The sequence below is a fragment of the Aulonocara stuartgranti genome (genome assembly GCF_965226115.1).
Source record: "Aulonocara stuartgranti genome assembly, chromosome: 3".
NCBI classification, from domain to species: Eukaryota; Metazoa; Chordata; class Actinopteri; order Cichliformes; family Cichlidae; genus Aulonocara; species Aulonocara stuartgranti.
This window is the reverse complement of record NC_138941.1, coordinates 61232083-61252131: the sequence shown is the minus strand read 5'-3', so window position 1 is coordinate 61252131 and position 20049 is coordinate 61232083. Positions and strand designations below refer to the sequence as shown.

General features: G+C 40.0%; 1 protein-coding gene across 1 annotated transcript; it reads right to left on the bottom strand.

Annotated features, from left to right (window-relative positions):
- Positions 1-756: 756 nt before the first annotated feature.
- Positions 757-19092, bottom strand: LOC309703833 (alpha-tectorin-like). The gene is made up of 19 exons (XM_082528753.1): positions 18726-19092; positions 18110-18185; positions 13851-13942; positions 13338-13562; positions 12595-12669; positions 12341-12446; positions 12085-12214; positions 11702-11951; positions 11330-11480; positions 11115-11202; positions 10946-11008; positions 10559-10758; positions 9371-9502; positions 9090-9277; positions 8781-8929; positions 7128-7373; positions 6852-7014; positions 2265-2357; positions 757-914 (listed from the first exon to the last, which is right to left on the bottom strand). The coding sequence occupies exons 2-18, from the start codon at positions 18153-18155 to the stop codon at positions 2265-2267; spliced, it is 2397 nt and encodes a 798-aa protein (XP_082384879.1). The 5' UTR covers positions 18156-18185; positions 18726-19092; the 3' UTR covers positions 757-914.
- Positions 19093-20049: the final 957 nt, after the last annotated feature.

Below are 20049 nucleotides of genomic sequence, written 5' to 3'. Positions count from 1 at the left end.
CTGTTTTTACACTATTGCTACTGGTACATTACACAATGTGGATGCAATAATACAGGACTCTCCTTTTTTTTTTTAACTTGACAACGATCCCAAACACAAACGAAAACTCGATTCAAATGGAAGCACATTCAAAGCACATTAGCTCACATTAGCTAAGCCAGGTCTTTGCGAGGAAACTAACCAATTGAAATAAACTCTACCAATTCTGCCATGATGAATGGTCAGTTATCCAGCCTGAATTATGCCAGAAGCTTGTTGATGGATACCAAAAGTGTTTGGTTGAGGTCAAACCTTCTGAGACATTTAACCAAATACTAGTGAGGATGTAAGTATATATTTAAGTCTTTATGCATAGTTTTCGACCCTGTGTGAATTAGAGAAAATTCCAAATAAATTCAAACTTGAGCACCCAGCTCTTATTTTTTAAAGTAATTAAAGATGTATGCTATACCATCATTCCACCATCGAAAAAGGCCAGTTCCAATAACTTATTTAAAAAAACCAAATTACCATGACATTCATGATGAGTGTGTATAAACATCTGACCACAACTGTATGTTTAAATGTGGAATGAATGGGTGGTGTCTGTAACACTAATATTAGTGCACATCTTTTCATTTTTCTAAGCCCGTCAGCTTTTCAAAGCCTCTGAATGTATTGCAGGAAATATTCATTAAAGCTGAAAAGACTGGAGTTCAAGCTGAACAGTTTCAGAGCCAAAAAGTAGAAGTAATGAAATTCTGGAAAAACACAGACTGGTTACCACACGCTTTATTTTTCCATCCTTTAGCAGAAATAGTACAAGTATAAAGGAGATGGATAAAAGCAGCATGTCTCTTGTCTCTGCGAACACTGTCACATTAGGTCAGCACTCGGTTGGTCAGTCAGTCCATCAAAGTCACCGTGGAAACCACCTGAGAAGACAACCAGAGTAAACTGTGACTGCTGTTCTTTCTGTCACAGACCTTGGCTCCTTTTCACAAATCATATCCCAGTTCTTCTGTTGGAATCATCTGTGTTTGAGGATGACCTCTGCCCTGATGCTGGACTGTCAGGTGACGTACAGTGGTGTGAAAAAGTGTTTGCCCCCTTCCTAATTTCCTATTTTTTGTGTATTTGTCACTCTTAAGTGTTTCAGATCATCAAAAAATTTAAATATTAGACAAAGATAACATGGCCCTGTATGAAAAAGTATTTGTAATTAAATAGAAATTTTCTAACAAACTGAAGCAAGCTAAGAGATCTCAAAAAGCAAAACAACATACCACAATCCAAAGAAACGGCTGATAAACAAAGTAGGTGACATCTCTCAGTCTGGAAAGGGTTAGAAGGCCATTTGTAAGGTTTTGGGACTTCAGTGAACCACGGTGAGAGCCATTATCCACATATGGACAAAACCTCGAACAGTGATGAACTTTCACAGGCCAGCCTACCAAAATTACTGCAAGAGTGCATCAGCAACTCATCCAGGAGGTCACAAAAGAACGATTCTTGACCTCAAGCTGAGATCACGAACAGATGGCCGTATATTCTCACTTGGGTTCTGCAGGAGGACAATCATCCAAAGCACAACAGCAAGTCCACCTCAATGGCTTAAGAAAAACAAAATGAAAACTTTGGAGTGGCCAAAGTCAAATTCCTGACCTGAATCTGATTGAGATGCTGTAGCATGACCTCAAAAAGGTGGTTTAGGCTTGAAAATCCTCCAATGTGGCTAAATTACAACAATTCTGCAAAAATGAGCGGGCCGAAATTCATTCACAGCACTGTACAAGACAGACTGCCATTTATGGTAAACGCTTCGTTTCAGCTGTTGTTGCTAAGTTTGGCCCGACCAGTTATAAGGTTTAAGGGAGCGATCACTTTTTCACACAGGGCCATGTAGGTTTTTTCCTCTTAAAATTTTAAATTTAAATTCTTTTGATGATCTGAAACATTTAAGTGTGACAAATCTACAAAGGAAATAGCAAATCAGGAAGGGGGGAAACACCTTTTTGAACCACTGTATAAACTAGGACATTTTATTCACTCAACAGCTTATCAGGCAAAGTTGGAAATACAAACCCATCAGTTTAGGTGGGCAGAAAACTTAACTCCAGTAAAAATTGCTAACATATCTGTAATGTCTCTTTCCACCTCCACCAGTGAGGTTTCCTCAGGCATTTTTCCTCTTTCTGAATTTCTTACTTAAACTTCACTGTTCTCTTCAGCAATCACCACATAACATATATGATGGTAAATCACAAAAGCCGATTGTACCTTACCTAATAAGTCCAGGACACGCTGATGAAGGCTGGAGCTTCAGGTTCATATGTCAAACTGGCAGATCTGCGTACCCGAGCAGGTGTGTTACACGTCTGGAAGTTAAAGACAAAGTCCAGGCTTTACAAAACCAAGAGTGATCCATTCATTTAGGACTGAAGCCACTGACAGCAAACATTTCATCTTTTGTGTCAAAACCCTCCAATTATAACATTTTTATTGAATCTGATGATAGTAGTCTCTGAAAGTCGATCAGCATCTATTATATATGGGTCGATTCATCTTTTAAAAATGATGAATTCCGGTGATAACAATGAACAGCATCAGAAACAGCATTTTCAAAAGCTGAAGAACCTTTTAACCCTTTAAGACCTATCATAGAACCAAGGCCGCCAAAGCTTACTTTATATTTTTACATGCTGTAGTGCCATTTTTGGGAGCATTTCAAGTTGCTATACATCAATACAACTGTTATAGCCCAAATTTTAATAATATTTATGCATTAAATCCATATTAACCACATAAATTGCAAAAAAGTGCAATAAACTACAGAAAAATTGAACATCGTTTTTGTTTTGTTTTTTTACATATATTTCTACTTGGAGAAATTTAAGAGGTTTATCCCTCAAAACTTTAAATACAAAAAAGTTGCAAAAATAGTTTACAACCACAGGAAATTTAATTTGAGTGTCTTCATAGTTTTATTTTTGAGATACACCAATTTTTATATACTGCAGAAAAATTGAAAAACAATCCTATAATGCAAATTTGCAAAGAAAACAGCATGTGCATCAAAATAAACTATTTAAAGCAGCGCAATTTGAGTTCTAAGCATCACAGAAACTATTCAGAAAAGCATAAAGTCAAACATGACTTTTAAAAACACCAGTATAGGCTTTTAAGGCCTACAAGTAAAAAACTACATTTTCCGCGAAAATGACGTCACTTCCGGTTTCGGGCAGGTAATGGCGGACATGCGATTGTTCGCGCTGACGTCTATTTCAATGTAGGAAGTGTTACGAACAGCTGATCGGATTGGCAAAGTGTGTTTCTGGAATATTACATTTTTGTTCCTGCAAGCACTTTTTATGCAATTTTTGCAAAGCTATATGTGGAAGGAAACCGTGACCTAGCACAAGCTGATGGCATAAGATGTAAGTACAACCCCTCCGGTTTCATATGCGAAACAAAATTATTGTGCTAGCTTACATGGTTCCGGTTCTACAGGGATTTAAGAATAGTTACGCAAAACGGAGCGTTGCTGCTCCGACCGCCTTTAAAGGGTTAATGCTTGATGCACTGCACCCATATCTAACAGCTCGGGCAAATTAGGAAAAAAATCTATGGTGTCATGGACAAGAAAGTCTACCACAACATTTTAGTGCATTATGGAGTCTCTTCTGGACCGGAGCTGATTAGTCGTGGGTTCATATTAGAGCTGGGCGATAGAACGATAACGATATGTATCGCGATATAACTTTTACTCGATAGAGAAATTAAGCTATCGCGATAGACCTCGCCGCTCTTGTCCTCTTAAAAAAAAATAAATACAAAAAAAAAAAAATAAAGGTCAGCCAATCCAAATTAAGTAGCGCAGAGCCGAACCAATCACAGCCGCAGCGTCACGTCGCGTGACTTGTTACGTACAGCACAAGTGCCAAGCCGCACGTGTGTTTGTTTGGGAAGCAGCCAGCGGGTAATGGAGCCAGCGCGTAATGGAGGAAATGAGTGTGCCGACTAGAAAAATCAACCGAGCGTGACCGAAGAGAAAACAGATGATGGTTCCAATGCCGGAGAGATTGTCGAACGGAAGAGCCAAAGAAGTTCCGTAGGGTGAAGGTATTTCGGCTATTTCAAGTCTGACAAAAAACAGAGTAGCGTGCACTGTAAATTGTGCCGAAAGCAAGTCTGGAAATACAATAAACTGGTGCATGCGTCACACTGTGCGCCACGTTATTGTTTCAGTGAAATGAATTTCTACAATACTGTTACTGTTAATTCTACTCTGCAGTGTTTAAATGCTTACATATACACAGTTACTGTCCGTCCACACATACGACTCGGGTCTGCTTCTATGCCCCAGCTTTGTTTACTTTTTCCCACCGAGGCTTCTAGACTTCTGATTGGCCAACATTTCTGCACGGTTAGGAATCTAGCACCACCTGCTGCTTTGGCATGTTCATAGCAGCGTTTTCCTTCATTTCTCCCTTTATGTGTGGACGGGATTATTTTTTAAAACGAAAACGGAAAATCTCCGTTTTCAAAAATACCCGTGTACGTGTGGATGTAGCCTCAGTCTCTGACTGGAAGCGCTAATTCGTCATTCGGCTTTTGTCAGACTAAAGTAACTGTTAAAACTGTTTGAAAAGCTCAGCTATACAACAAGGAGAGATTGAGAATTTCCTTTTAGTTCTCAGTTTATTTGATATTGACAAAAGTTAGTCAGTTTTGTCTGTTCTTCTGTAAAACAAACTAAGATTTATTTTTAGAATTAACATTTTGTTTCTAAGTGGAATTGACAATTTAGTCTGTTTTGTTTGTTCTATTTTGAAACTTAAACGCTTTAGCGGCTGCCTTTTGTGTAGTTTGCAATATTTGCCTTTATTTATCTGAAAAAGTCTCATGTTCCTTAAGTACATCTACCCTGTTGAACTTATTATGGGAAATAAATATTTAAATAAAAACAAGCTGCTGATTATTTCACATTTTACTTGTGAGCAACGGCACATTTAAATCTTACAAATAGTTATTTGGCTTATATCGTGATAGATATCGTTATCGCCTGAAATGAAAAAAACATATCGTGATTAGAGATGGCACGATACCACTTTTTTATGTCCGATACCGATATCATAAATTTGGATATCTGCCGATACCGATATGAATCCGATATAGTGTTTTTTAATCAACAAAACTGTTTTTAAATATCTTGCTGCATTTTGTATAAGTTCATACTCAAGTTTAAAACAACAACTACACTAAAGCTATTCTGTTATACCTGTATGCAAAAAAAAATATTTCATAGTTCAGCAATACTGATCAATCTAATAAACTTAAACCTACACCATCCTCGCTATTCTGGTATTTTAAAGAGTACTTAGCATAAATATTAAGCAACCTAACTAATAGGGTTCCAACTCCCAGCAACAACAAAAATAAATAAATAAAAAATAGGGAACCACCCCCCACGCTCCACCTCATGATGCTTAATCGACGTAATCAACCTTAATTTGATGCAGTGTGAAAAAAAATGCACAGAAATCAATTATTTTTCAAGAAATATTAAATAGATTCAACATCTTTCTTCAACAGAATTGCAGACTGCACAGATGGTACCTTCCCAAAGGAAAAAGTACTATAGCTTACTAGGGTATATATATTAGACTTAATAGTTACTATATACAATAATGGACTTTATTCATTTTGCATCAAATTAAAACTTTGGGTGTCAGATAATTATTTATTAAAAGCTAGACATTTTAAATGAGAATAAGAAAGAAAAGTATGTCTTTGTGCCCCCTTTTCCCTGTTAATGCCCTATCGGCCCCCCTGGCTAAACTTTGCTAGATCCGCCCCTGCACAGTTACCAGCCGTCAGCTACGTAGAAAAAGATCCTGGAGTAGAAAGTAATATTAAATACATTCTAACAACAGCTGATCAAGCTTAAACGTGCTGCTGTTGTTCAGCCGCTGGTTTCCTCTTTCTGGTGCAAAGTGGGCCAAAAGCAAACTAGAGACACGGACTCGCGACAGAAAAGCCGATCAGCTGATCGTTAAGCAGTTTCATGATTGAAGTAGCAGCAAGAAGAGGCAGTCGTTTGTTAAGCTTAACGCAGGAATGCTTTACAAACATTCAGAGATGGACTTACACACTTGCTTTACTTCTCTCGGGATAACTTTGTCGGAGATGAAATGCCGGGTTGCTAGCGAAGCTCCAAATGCTATCCAGACCACCGACAGGTCCCGCATGCCACAGCCGCTCTATCACGTGATGCATACTGCTCCGACGTGCTAACGTTCTGAGGTGAGTTACGGCGTGTTGCAAGTTTTGTGAGGTGCTTTCGTGATATTTAATGGATCGGATTACATTTTTTATTTTTCTCCGATATCCGATCCAGTAATTTTGGTCAGTATCGGACCGATACCGATACGTAATATCGGATCGGTCCATCTCTAATCGTGATATGAAAAAATCTCATATCGCCCAGCTCTAGTTCATATACCAACAAGACATTGACCCCAATCATAAGTCAAAGCTGTGCAGACACTATTTGACCAAGAAAAAAGAATGTGAAGTTCTGGACCTGATGAAATGGCGAAGCGAAAGGTCAGACTTCAGTTCTGTTGAGCAGATTTGAGATTTAATGTATTCAAAGACAGCTCATTTTATGCAAACCAATTCTCTGTGGACATCTAGAAGCTATTTGGACATCAATAGCAAAAGACACTATGGATAAGGAACAGTAAATAATGCGCTTCAGTGCTTGAACATTTGCACACTGAAGAGAAATGTCTATGTGCAGAGCAATGTCTCATGAAATCAGAAAAGATGGCCAGATTTGGTATATCTTTCTATGAACATTTGCGTACCGGGATGCAGTTGTTCCCCTGTTTGGGACACAGGTGGAGTTGGCAGTGAAGGAAGATGTCACTAGAGCCCCCAGTGAACCGGAACATGTTGAAGGAGAAGTAAGTGGAGGTTGCCAGTCCGTTTTCCTCCACCTGCACCGTCGGGTCAGCAGGGTTTGCACAGCTGTTCATAAGCAGGAAAATAAACTTTGTTCAGGAGTCCATGAGAGTGATCAAAAGGAGTTGAATTAATCTCTGAGCAGCAGCGAGCAACCACCACCTCTGAGTTTCTCTCACCCGTTAATGATCAGATCATGTCTTGGACTGCTGGTGGGTGATGCCTTGTCAGTTGCCCAGCAGGAGTCGGTCACCACACTGACCATGCTTCCATCCAAGCCATCGGTCTTCAACACCATCCAGATTTTCTCGTTCAACTGCAATTCACTGTTCCACTCCACAAGTTGTGTGCGGCCGGCATCAGTGTAGGCCTTGATAGTCAGAGTGTAATTCCAAGCTCCAGATGTGATGCACTGTGCAACGGACCTGCAGAATGCACACATTTACACTGTTGTTAACAACAATCCCAACTAGGGCTGCTCAATTAATCGAATTTTAATCACGATTACGATCTGGGCTTTCAACGATCATTAAAAATGACTGAGCCGATTATTAGCCCCTCCCTCATTTACCCTTAAAGGCCGGTCCGTGAAAATATTGTCGGGCATAAACCGGTCCGTGGCGCAAAAAAGGGTGGAGACCGCTGATTAAGAGGACCCGAGGGAAGCTCGGAAAGCTAAGCAGAAGTTATTTGGAGAGGAGAGTGACTGCCGTTGGTTGAAAAGAGAGGTTAAAAAAAACTTCAGTGGTATTGCACACTATTTTATATTATTTTTTAAAGTCATTGTTTACCCTTTAAATCCGGTCAGAGCAGCACGCTCCGTTTTGTGTAACTATTTTTAAATCCCTGAAGAACCCTGAGCCGTGTAAGCTAGCGCAATAAGTTTTTTTTGCATATGAAACCAGAGGAGTTGTACTTACATCTTATTCCATCAGCTTGTCCTCGGTCACGGTTTCCTTCCACATAAAGCTTTGCAAAAATTGCATAAAAAGCGCTTGCAGGAACAAAAACATAATATTCCAGAAACACGCTTTGCCGATCCGATCAGCTGTTCGTAACACTTCCCACAGTGAAACAGACGTCAGCGGGAACTATCGCATGTCCGCCATTTCCTGCCCGAAACCGGAAATGACGTCATTTTCGCGGAAAATGTAGTTTTTTACTTGTAGGGCTTAAAAGCCTATACTGGTCATGTTTGACTTTTCTGAATAGTTTCTGGGATGCTTAGAACTCGAATTGCACTGCTGGAAATAGTTTATTTTGATGCACATGCTAGGATTGTTTTTTCGTTTTTCCTGCAGTATATAAAAATTGGTGTATCTCCAAAATAAAACTATGAAGACACTCAAAATAAATTTCCTGTTGTTGTAAACTATTTTTTGCAACTTTTTTGTATTTAAAGTTTTGAGGGATAAACCTCTTAAATTTCTCCAAGTAGAAATATATGTAAAAAAAACAAAAATGATTTTCAATTTTTTTTTGTAGTTTATTGCACTTTTTTGCAATTAATGTAGTTACTATGGACTTAATGCATACATATTATTAAAATATGGGCTATAATAGTTGTATAGCAACTTGAAATGCTCCCACAAATGGCACTACAACATGTAAAAAAATAATATAAGCTCTGGCGGACTTGGTTCTATAGTAGGTCGTAAGGGTTAAATAAATATCGTCAAATAATCGAGATCTCAATTTCAGTGAAAATAATCGTGATTATCATTTTTGCCATAATCGAGCAGCCCTAATCCCAACATCTTAAAATACTTGCACTGTTAGCAATGCCCACATTTTAACAAATATTCAAACAATACCTAGCAGCCACTACAAACCAGTCTCTGATTCTGAAGGTTGCAGTGTTGATGTTCGGCTGACTGTAAACACAGGAGAAGTCGATCTGGACTTGGTCTTTGCGAGTGATGACGTCAGAGTAATTCTGGCTCCTGATGGTGTTCTTATAGATGATGTAGCTGTTGTTGGTCTGCAGGGTCACATAATCAGATACTAAGCAAGTTCTTCATTGTTTCATCTTTAACATCTGATACTGTTTAAGATGTTGACTGACTGGTATAAACTTCAGATGACCAAAAATTTTAGAATTCACAGAGATCAAAGCTTAAACAGCAGGAGATGAAACCCACCGTGACCACCGTCCCACATCTGTTGCTGCTGTTGAAGCTGAAGGTCACCATGTGGGTGAGCTTGTCCACCCGACCCCTGCAGGTCGGGTCGTTGAGCTGTAAAGCAGAGTAATTGATGTCTTTGTCCTCCAGGAGACAACCGACCAGAGTTAGTGAAGCAGAGTTCTCCTTGCAGACCGTTGCATCACCTGAACGTCACAATATCAGTCAGAAAAATCACAGTTAGAAGCTTTCCTACATTATTCAGCCCTGTTGTCATGGTGATGTCACAGCTGTCGTACCCAAAGAGTTGTTTGCTTGGTACTTGGAGGCAAAAATGGCCCGACAAAAGCAGCGAGTGTCACCACTGACCGTCTTCTCACCACAGAACTCGTGATCGCTGCAGGTCCTGTCCTGACAGAAGGCCTCAGAGGCTACAGAGGAACACACTCATCTATTATCCTGAAAACATGGGAGCTCTAAAAATCCACAGTTCAGTTCTTTAACAAAGGAGAGCTTATTAATAGGGGTGGGTTTTGATTAGTGATTTATCGATTAAAATCGATTCTAGCTTGGATAACGTGATATCGATTCATTAAAATCCTGAATCGATTTTTTAATCTAAATTTATTTTGCCCAAAAAGCCAGAATCTCAGGTTAAACCTCACAAAATTTCAACAACCACCAAACAGCTAAAACAGTAAATGAGAGCAGGTACACGGATTCTGCACAAAGACGTAAACACAAAGCGCGGACCCGCGGATCAGGATCAGGATCAGTGAGATGTTGCCTTTCTCACCCGACGGCACGGACTGGGGCTGAAAGCCGACAGCTCGCTGATTCTGATGTTTCGGCGGGTCCACGCTTTTTTGCGCTAGATTCCGAAGCTGCAGGTTTCTCTCTCCAACCAAAATTCACTGAACCAGCAGCAAAAGAAGCAGCAAACTACGCTTCACATTTGATAAACATCGACGTGAATTCCCTCTTACTTTTGCTGTTTTGCTTCCACCACGATACAATCACACTTCATGCACAGCTCTCTCTCTCTCTCTCTCTCTCTCTCTCTCTCTCTCTCAGTCTACTTCAAGAACAGTTTTGTTGAGCTAGTTAATAGGTATGCCCTCATTGTCATCTGTTGTGATTTTATTTTGAAAGGATGCTTCCTGTTATGCTGCGGAGTATACGCGAGAGTTCAATAAACAAAGTCACCTTTTGGTGTGAATGTTCCGATAAAAGCCGATGCCCCACGTGTGATTATTCCTCCGTCTAGATAATAAGTATCTTCAATATTTGATAAAGTCTCGCAAGTGTCAGCTTTCTTTTTATAGATATAAAAATATAGAAATGTACCGATGCATGATCTGAATTATAATATTTCTGACTGTCTGAGGCCAAATTTCCCCGATTCAATTCAAATCGAATCAGAATTGAATCGATTCTAGAAATCAGTGACAATCTGACGTCTTATTAAGGTCTTATTAACATCTTACAGCAGCCGGTCTTTGATGTCCAGCCATCCAGAGCGTGGTTGTGTTGACTGCAGGCTCTGGCGTAGGCCTTCAGGAACTGACAGTTGAGTCCGTCCACTGCAGGATATTTACACAAAGTGTCGGTGCAGGCGGTTATGTAGGGCTCTGGGTCGATGTCAGTGTTACAGGAGGAGAAGGGCGCCTCCTTCAGGAGATTACAGCTGTACCACAGATAGAGAAACAAAATTGAAGACAATAAAATAATAATCTGTAATCAGTTGTGTTTATCTTCCATCTATGCTACAGTCACATGTGATGTACCATGTAATTTACAAGACAGATCAACACACATGTTTTTTATTACGTCAAAGGGTAAACAGATCCTGCCTTGTGGATCAGTCTGCTCACCGTTCAGTCACACTGGTGCAGTCGATCGTGCTGTCAGCAGTCTCACTGTACTGCATCTCACAGCTAGGGGGCGACAAACAACAAAGTTCAGGCTCATTCATACAAACAGAATATCTGCAACATCAGCAGCAGCAGTCAGAGGGACTCTGAGCTTGTGATGAGGTCTTACCTGGTGGAGCTGTACTCAGAGAGTCTCAGGTCACTCAGAGAGCTGCTGGAGTTTCCACACAGACCCTCCACAGATGAACCAGCAGGTCCTGCACAGGATCAGGACAGAATGAGTCAGATCAGCATCAATATTCAAACTGGAGGAACACAGCAGCTCAATAAATAACAGCACAGTTTACAGTTTACATTACATGAGTTAAACTTTATTTTCTGTACCTTCTAAGAGGATCTGTGCGGTGTTGCCATCAAAGAAGACAGAGATGTTGAGGTTGGTGAGTTCGGCAGTGACTCCAGTTTGGTCCTTAGAGAGCTGCACACCATGAACCAACTGAGGTGAGCTGCTGAGGGTCAGTGTGGAGTCGTCCAGCTGCATCACAGCAGAGACAAAGTGGTGGAAACACTGAGTGAAACATGTCAAACACACAAACAGGCTGATTTCACAGCAACAACCACTGAGTTCAGCAGCTCTGAAAGAACTGCTTCTAACAGCCCTGAGAAGAACGATGAGAGGAGACACAGCAGAGGATGAGGGAGGACTTTGGATCAGACTCCACTCTGACACATGAACTGTGGCTGTAGGTCGCTTACCTGAACTCTCCCACCTTGTTCCAGGTGAATGTCATGCCCGTCCACACGCAGCGTCACACTGTCCAAAAAGCTCACATCTTTACGACGTCTGTCCCTGAAGTTCCCCAGAACAAGGAAGTCTGGGAGTGACGGAGTCGAGAACAGAGAGTATGCACAGCGATCCTGGATGGAGTTCATATGGCCGTGGACGTCGATGACAGTGGGGCCGGTCACAGTGCAGGTGGAGTCTAACATGGTGTCCAACACACAGCTAACAAAGGCAACCAACCACAAACATCACCATGAGTTGCTGCCAAAGAAGGTTACCCCAGGGGACCCTCTATTTCTTAAGTTATTTCACTGTAGAACCTTTTAGTAACAAAATATGAAGAGAAAATATTTACATGCCGTTGCCTTGACAATGCTCCAATGGACCACAACCAGAGGTCTGGAGGGTTGCAGTCTCAGAACAGGTGACACTGGAGCAGATTTGTGGGTCAGAGTTGACCACAGTACCAGGTTTATACACAGTATCTGGGAAGAGAGGCTTCACTTTAGTTCAACAGTTTTCCAACTGTAAGTGCAAATAAAACAGTAACAATCAAATCTTTCAGAATTACATAATCCCAAAGTCACGGTAGGAGTTTAAGATTCACTAACCTGAGTGTCTGCATCCACTGATATCTATGGTATGATTTTGAGACTTGTAAACAATGTTATTAACCTCTACTTTGTTGATTACGACATCACTGACCTGAGTATAGAACTAAACAGAAACAAACACAGCTAATGTTATAATCACAGAACAGAAAGAACTGACATCAAGCTGAAAACAGACACAAATGTTGGCATTAAATATAAAGTATTTAACATATTACGTCAAAGTGTTATTGTTCATATACACACAGACTCACCGCCACTAAACCAGTGCCATGTGCTTCCAAACTCAGAGCTGCTTCTGTCCCAAAGTTGAATAGGTGTAAGCTAATCTGTAAACAGGTTAACAGGAAAGATTCAGTCACTGTGAAGAAGTTTCATCTGAAAGTGTTTAGAAAAGCTCAGGTTCACAACATTAACATTGGGCCTGTTGAGCTGCATTGCTAAAACATTTTGAATTTCATAATGGAGTGTTTCCATATGCTATAAAAACTACAGTCATCACACATGTTTTTAAATCAGGTGATTATATAACCAATCATCAGACCAATCCTTCTGCTAGCAACAAAAATAGCAGAAAAAGTGATTTTTAAACAAACACGATCATAATCCAACATGTTGTCATATACTGAAGTGGTATCCATGCAAGTCTCTGTTTTCATGGTCTGTATTGTCTTAAAGTGCTTCTGTTTTCAATCTTTAATAGTTGCTTTTGATGTTTAGTTTGTTTGGTTATGATTATGCATTACTTTTACCATTCACATGCGTTGGTCCTGTCTCCTGTCTACGCTTAGATGCCTTTGCATCTTTGGTTTTCCTTCACCCTTCAGGTGAAAACTAGCCTGTACGGCTGCATCTGACATACTCATGTTAATTAGTCTACAATGTCCCTTTAAAAAATAAAAAAAACATTTTTCATTTTATGTTTGTTTTCAGTGTTGATTGAAACTATTCATTTTAGGCACACCCTTCAGGCTTTGTGATGCAGAGCAGGACTCACCTTTGAACTGCTGATCTGCATGGTTATTTGCACACTGCATCTCAAACTGTTCTGAATTGTTTGTGTTTTATTTTTAACCCAACGTTCAAGAACAGACTCTGCTTGAACTATATTAAAAGCTGCTCTCCTTTTGTCAGGTGAGCTCCCCACGATGCAGTCGCCTTCATTCCTAGGGTCGTAAAACTTGTCAAAACACATCACAATGTCTCGTCTTGTGAAGGTCACCTGTAAAAATCAGAGACACAACAAATCAAATAGCAAAATATTTTGTGGGTTTTTCTGTCATGTACAGCTGAACTGTTGGTGCTCAGGTTTCAGTCAGAGCTCTCGCTCTTCTTCAGGAAGCTGCATCAGGTGATGGTTACATACTCAGCATCACTGCAGAGGACATTAATAAGACGCTGATCTCTGAACTCTTCACTCAGTCTGCAAACATCATCTCTGCTACAGGTGGAGATTAAACAGCAACAACACATAAAGCTCTGCTAAAACATCAGGCTTCATCCTACTCACATAGAGCTTCTCGTACTTCTGTCCATAATATGTGATGGGACATGAGCTGATGTCCACCACTGAAGCTTGAGTGACTGACTGTTGCTGAGCACCTGAAGACACAGACACACGTGAGAGGTGTGAGCTGCAGCTTGTTAGCTGTTAGGACAAACAAAGGTTCACATTCACGCGTTTGTAGAAACAAAGTATTCGTACAAGTTGCCAAAATCTTGGAAAAGGAGGGTAGATTACAAGTTAAACTTGGGGAACTTATATGGATGGGTATAGTAGACTTAACTTTTTTATTACTTACTCACTTTACACTCTCATTTGTAATAGCAGAGCATACTCGATGCAGCGATGGACAGCCGGATAGGTCATGATCAGTCTCATAGCTGGTGTAAAACAACTATTCAAATTATTTTGCTAAAGAAATAGGGTTGATGGATATATGGGGACTTATGAAGTCTTATCTATGTTACGGTAGTACATTAACATGTACTCTCACGACAGGCCTAAACACTAAAGTACAGAAAGGTTACTATGTTGTAACTTCAGATATTGCATCGTATAGATCAGCTATGCAGTGTTTGGAAAAGAGAATGAGAGCTGTTTTGATCTGAATATGTTGAGTTGATAACATTCAGAGTGCCAGTGAGGCTAAAACAAAGTAAAACAAAATGTATGAAATACATGACAGGGACTCACAGATAATCAGGGTGAAGCTGAAAAACCAGTAACAGACAGATATGGACAGGGAAAAAACTCCAAATGCAAAGACTGGAGGTCCACTACGAAGCAGGATTCAAGGCAAGGCAAGGCAAGGCAAGTTTATTTGTATAGCACAATTCAACAACAAGGTGATTCAAAGTGCTTTACAGAGACATTAGAAACAAAAAAAAAATAAAAAGCATGATTTAAAATTGATTAAAACAAGCAAATAAACTAACTAACTAATTAACAAATCAAATCAAATCAAATCACTTTTTATTGTCACATCACATGTGCAGGCACACTGGCACAGCACATGCGAGTGAAATTCTTGTGTGCGAGCCCCACAAGCAACAGAGATGTGCAAACACAACAACACAAACGAGCAAAATACAAGAATGGCCAACCTGAAACTAATAAAACAAACAAACAAACAAACAAACAAACAAACAAACAAACAAACAAAACAGTATATAAAATCAAAACAGATAAAAACAGAACAGTAGATAAAATCAGTAGTTAAATGTAAGTTTTGAAATTTAAGCTTAAAAGTGTGGATTCAATCTTATTTACGCTGGGTTTCCTGTCCTGTGAAAGTGTGACTGGGGCATATCATGATGGTAACTAATACTGCAAACCTAACCTGCACTGGGTAAGAGATCAGTCACCTATTCTCCAGAAATGAGCTTGGCCATTTCTGGGAGATCCCTCGGACCTCTGTATGGCGAGCAGTGTTGGTCAAGTTACTTGAAAAAAGTAATCAGTAACTACTGATTACCTCCCCAAAAAATAATGCCGTTACTTTACTGATTACTTATTTTCAAAAGTAATTAATTACTTAGTTACTTAGTTACTTTTTAAAAACACGATTTACAACCTGAAGAGGTGATAAAGTGATAGATCTTTCAGCCCAATTCTACTTTTTCTGCATAATCCATCATACAAAATGTAATCAAATGGAAAAGTCTCTTTTTAAAGCTTGTTTTATTAGTTTTAATCTTTTAACTTTTTGCATCAAGCAAAACTTAAATTATATGCAACATTCTCTGACTTGAATAAATTAGTTTAACATTTAAACCTATTTTCTGCACATTCCAGCACATAAAATAAAATATTATTTTGTGTTTACACTCACTCTTTCAAATAGATGCAAGTAAAACACAGCAGAAAATAAATAAAATCAAAGACTCAGCGGTCCTTTTGCTCTATTTTCACCTGTGAAGCAGGAGTAGGGTAGGCGGATGCTTGCCCTGGTGCAGGTGTGCCGCGGTCAGTTGAAGAATCCGCGAGTTTCTCTGTGAGATTCCCATTATGTGGTAGCTACTCGGTGCTTGCTTGGAAGTTTAGGGGGTTTTTTTCGCTGTAAAAAGAAGTTTTCTTCCCACGCACGATGGACGCTAATGTTTTTGTCACTTTTTATGGAATCAAACTCAAAGTAATGTTTTTGTATTTCTCTGAGTATCAGTTAAGAAAAAAAAAAGATTCTCAACTTTATTTGCTGATTTTCTCCTGGCTGGCTGCAGATATCTTAACACATCTTTTCTGTTTTATAAGCATTAATATATTATTCTAAAAGAGAGCAGATATTTGTATTGGTGACCTTAGTAAAACTGAAAAATGTTTAACAACTGAAGTGCTTGAAGTTTAAACTTTTAGTACTATATATTTCTCTACAGTGCCTTTCTCTTCACACACACACTGCTATTTTTGTATGTAGCGATCCATATTTTCCCCATGGTACAGTTTTATCTTCCTGCATCCAGTAAATATGGAAGCTTGTTTCTGCCACTGAAAAAAATGCTGTCAGTTATCTGCAAGTTACACTTTTGGTTTATTGTCTTTAAATTTCAATTTAGTAACTCAAGTTTAGGATCAGGACTAGGGGTTATAATTTGTCTGAGTCTTATTAGTTCAAAATGCCACGAAAATAACTCAATATTAACAAAAAACAGGACTTGAAATGTTCAGTTATTACGTGAAAAGTTTAAGATGAGTGAGTTAAATTGAATGTGAACAGAAAACAGGAAATAATTTCTTCCACATAGAACCAAAACTATATTTAGTGTGTCTGGACCCTGAAGGACACAAACATGTTAAATGTGAGCAAAATGTTAGTAGAGCTCAGTGTTTTCAATGCAAAAAAGACCATAGCATTGTCAAACGCGCCAAACCTTCCACGAGAAAATCATAGAAACTAAAAGACAAGACAGGGCGTTTGAAAGAGTTCAGGGAGTCGTGTTGAATGTAATTAATGAACCATCAGATTGATGGATGGGCGGATGACAGAGATCTACATCCCTTGAACTCTTTAAAAATGCTTGTTTGTTTGTATGATTGTTTATTCTAAAATAAAGATATGAAAGCAAGGATCCCAGGAAAATCTGTCCATGTTTGTCAGATTATCAGCACTTCAAATGGCCTTCACTGTCCCTCCTCACTTCAGGTCATTTGGTCTTTGTTCCTCAGTCTCTGATTATCAGTTCCTGAATACTAATCACCAAATACTCAAGTCTAGTAAGGATTAGGGATGGGTATCGTTTAGGTTTTATCCGATACCGGTGCCAAATCGGTACTTTTGAAACGGTGCCGGTGCTCAAACGGTGCTCAAACCGGTGCTTAAAGAATGGAGAACACAAAATTGGTCCAAAAACCTCTCATGTTCAGCTGTTTTTTGTAAAAAGACAACAATGTTAACCTTTTCTGCAGCTATGGGGCATGTATGGTATCACTCTTGGCTGGAAGCAGTGCTTAAACAATGGAAAAAACACCAACTTTGTCCAAAAACCTCTTGTACCTTTTTAAGGTAATGTTCTTTCTGTCTGTTATGAACCAAATAGGGCCAGGCAATGACATGAGTGAGGTTTCCCACTTTTTCTTTGGTCATTTTAGCCTTTTTGGCCAGGGTGAAGGGAGTATCTGCCATCAAACAAGAAGACAGCCGCATGTAGCTATGATGATGTTTGCTAGTTCACCTTACATGCATTAATGTAATAACGTGGTTAGCCTACTCAACGTAAACTACACACGAACAACATTAAGCTACTCAAGCAGAGAAGAACGGCTGCTGCTGCATCATCATCCTCATCATTTCTGCTACACTGGCAGGGCTAGGGGCCAGGACTCTCCTCTCGGCTGCTGCTGCCATCAAATACGGCGCATTTCTCGGCTTTTAAAAAAACGCTATGCGTCGCCAGGTGTTTCATCAGATTCGAGGTGTTGCCTCCTTTGCACAGTATCACAGTATCAGCTTAAAGCACTTGTTGCTGCTGAGTTTGCATATTTTGCTGTGAAGTACAGCCAGACTTTTGAACGCTTCACCTTGGACATTTTTAATCTGTAGCTCTGCTCTAAAAGAACGTACGTACCTGGACCCGCCTACTATCCTCGGAAACGTAAAATGATTGGCTAGAATCTAAAGTGCATCACAGCTCAGGAAAAAAAAGCACCGAAATAAAGCACCGAAATGTGCGCTGCTTTTTGGTCTGGTTACTACCGTTTATGTCAGAACCGGTGCACCGGTACCCATCCCTAGTAAGGATACTTTTAAAGTAGCTGCGGTGCATGCTTACCTGCCAGTACAATGAATGCAGACAGGAAGAGCAGTGGGCACAGCATGTTGGAGGGAACCAATCGCCTGACAAAGACCTGAAAGAAAAAAAAACACAGTTGGACGTCTGTGATTGGACAGAAAGTAGCACAAACATCAAATGGTAACACTTGGAGTTATTACTGTACATCATCTGTAAGGTTAGGAAAATCCCAGCATGCAGAATGTTTGAAATTATGACTCTGATGATGTCACAGAAACAGACTAACTGAACAATCATCACTGTGCGAGTTAAACATCTCCATGCTCCTTCAGCTGTCAGTGAAATTTGTCTCCTTGCACCAACACTTGGCACATTTCCTCTCTGAATCTAAGTTTATTTTCTCATTAAACACCAAACTTCAAAGAAGAGAAACATAACAATATGAATAAAAGACTGGAGGAATGCGTATCATGAGCAAAAAAAACAACGAAAACCCTGAATTTATCCTTTAAAAGGAGGACTCGGCATTTAAAAGTTCTAAAAGTCAGTGTGCGAGTTTTGCCCACTCCTTCGTCTGTCTGTTATTTATCCTGTTAAAGCCACAGAGATGCCCGTCAGTGACTCTTTATTGTTCTACTCGTGCAGCTCGTCTTACCTTCTGGAGCTCTGTTGGAGGATGAGGAGGGTGGAGGCTGCTGCTAAGGAGGCTGTCTGGTGATGGTGTCTCTGTGAGCCGTCCGTCTCTCTTTATTTGGATCCTTCCTGCTGTCCACACCCAGGTAGAGAGGAGGGCTGGAGGAGCTACCTGATGGGAACCTCCCACTGATGAATCAGCCTCTTACAGAGAGACACCTGAAATAAGCCCCCGAGAGCTTCAGGTGTTTTTTGAAACCTTTCAGCATATAACATTTATGTCTTCTTAAATGGAATAAAATTAGAAATAATTCCTTATGAATTTTGATTGCTGAGATTTTTCTAGTGACCAACATCTTGTCCCGGTCCCGTTCGTAATCTCAGCTTTCTAATCACCACGTGGCTGCAAACACAAGTGCACACGGGCAAGAAAGTCGTCAAGGCCACCAAGATACAGAGACGGCAGAGATGGAGGAGAGTCCCAAGGCTGGAACGTTTGAGGCCAGAGATATCGTATCAAACAAAAATTCCTTTAGTTCACTCCTTGTGCTGAAAGTTTTCGTGTCACCCTCACTGCACCTCATCTTTGGGATGACTGTGTATTCACACTGTTAGAGTCCTGTTAATGCCATCATATTACAACAACTTTAATCTACATCTGCTTCTGCTCAGACGGTACCTTTTTAGGGACCAGGAACCAGTGGGGTAGAGAGGAGGGCTGGAGGAGCTACCTGATGGGAACCTCCCACTGATGAATCAGCCTCTTACAGAGAGACACCTGAAATAAGCCCCCGAGAGCTTCAGGTGTTTTTTGAAACCTTTCAGCATATAACATTTATGTCTTCTTAAATGGAATAAAATTAGAAATAATTCCTTATGAATTTTGATTGCTGAGATTTTTCTAGTGACCAACATCTTGTCCCGGTCCCGTTCGTAATCTCCGCTTTCTAATCACCACGTGGCTGCAAACACAAGTGCACACGGGCAAGAAAGTCGTCAAGGCCACCAAGATACAGAGATGGCAGAGATGGAGGAGAGTCCCAAGGCTGGAACGTTTGAGGCCAGAGATATCGTATCAAACAAAAATTCCTTTAGTTCACTCCTTGTGCTGACAGATAAACAAAAGATTAATACACTAATCAATTTTTGTCAGAAGCACGTCACATATGCCAGCAACACAACTCTGAGTAGCTACAGAGAGACTGATTAAGCAGTAAGAGTGAGTTACCCAGAATTAAACACAGATCGGCCACAACTGTTATAGGTAAAAATGGAATAATGTCACTCTTTCACTGGCTAATATGATCACTTCACTGTGGGTCATTAGTCGCTCAATGAACATTTCA

Excerpts from the sequence above, each read along its gene's own strand:
- LOC309703833 (XM_082528753.1), bottom strand. The coding sequence starts at position 18,155 with ATGCTGTGCCCACTGCTCTTCCTGTCTGCATTCATTGTACTGGCAG. Across the intron at positions 12,670-13,337 it reads TGCAGATCAGCAGTTCAAAG|ATTAGCTTACACCTATTCAA; the intron begins GTGAGTCCTGCT and ends ACCTGTTTACAG. Across the intron at positions 11,481-11,701 it reads AACAAGGTGGGAGAGTTCAG|CTGGACGACTCCACACTGAC; the intron begins GTAAGCGACCTA and ends GCTGTGATGCAG.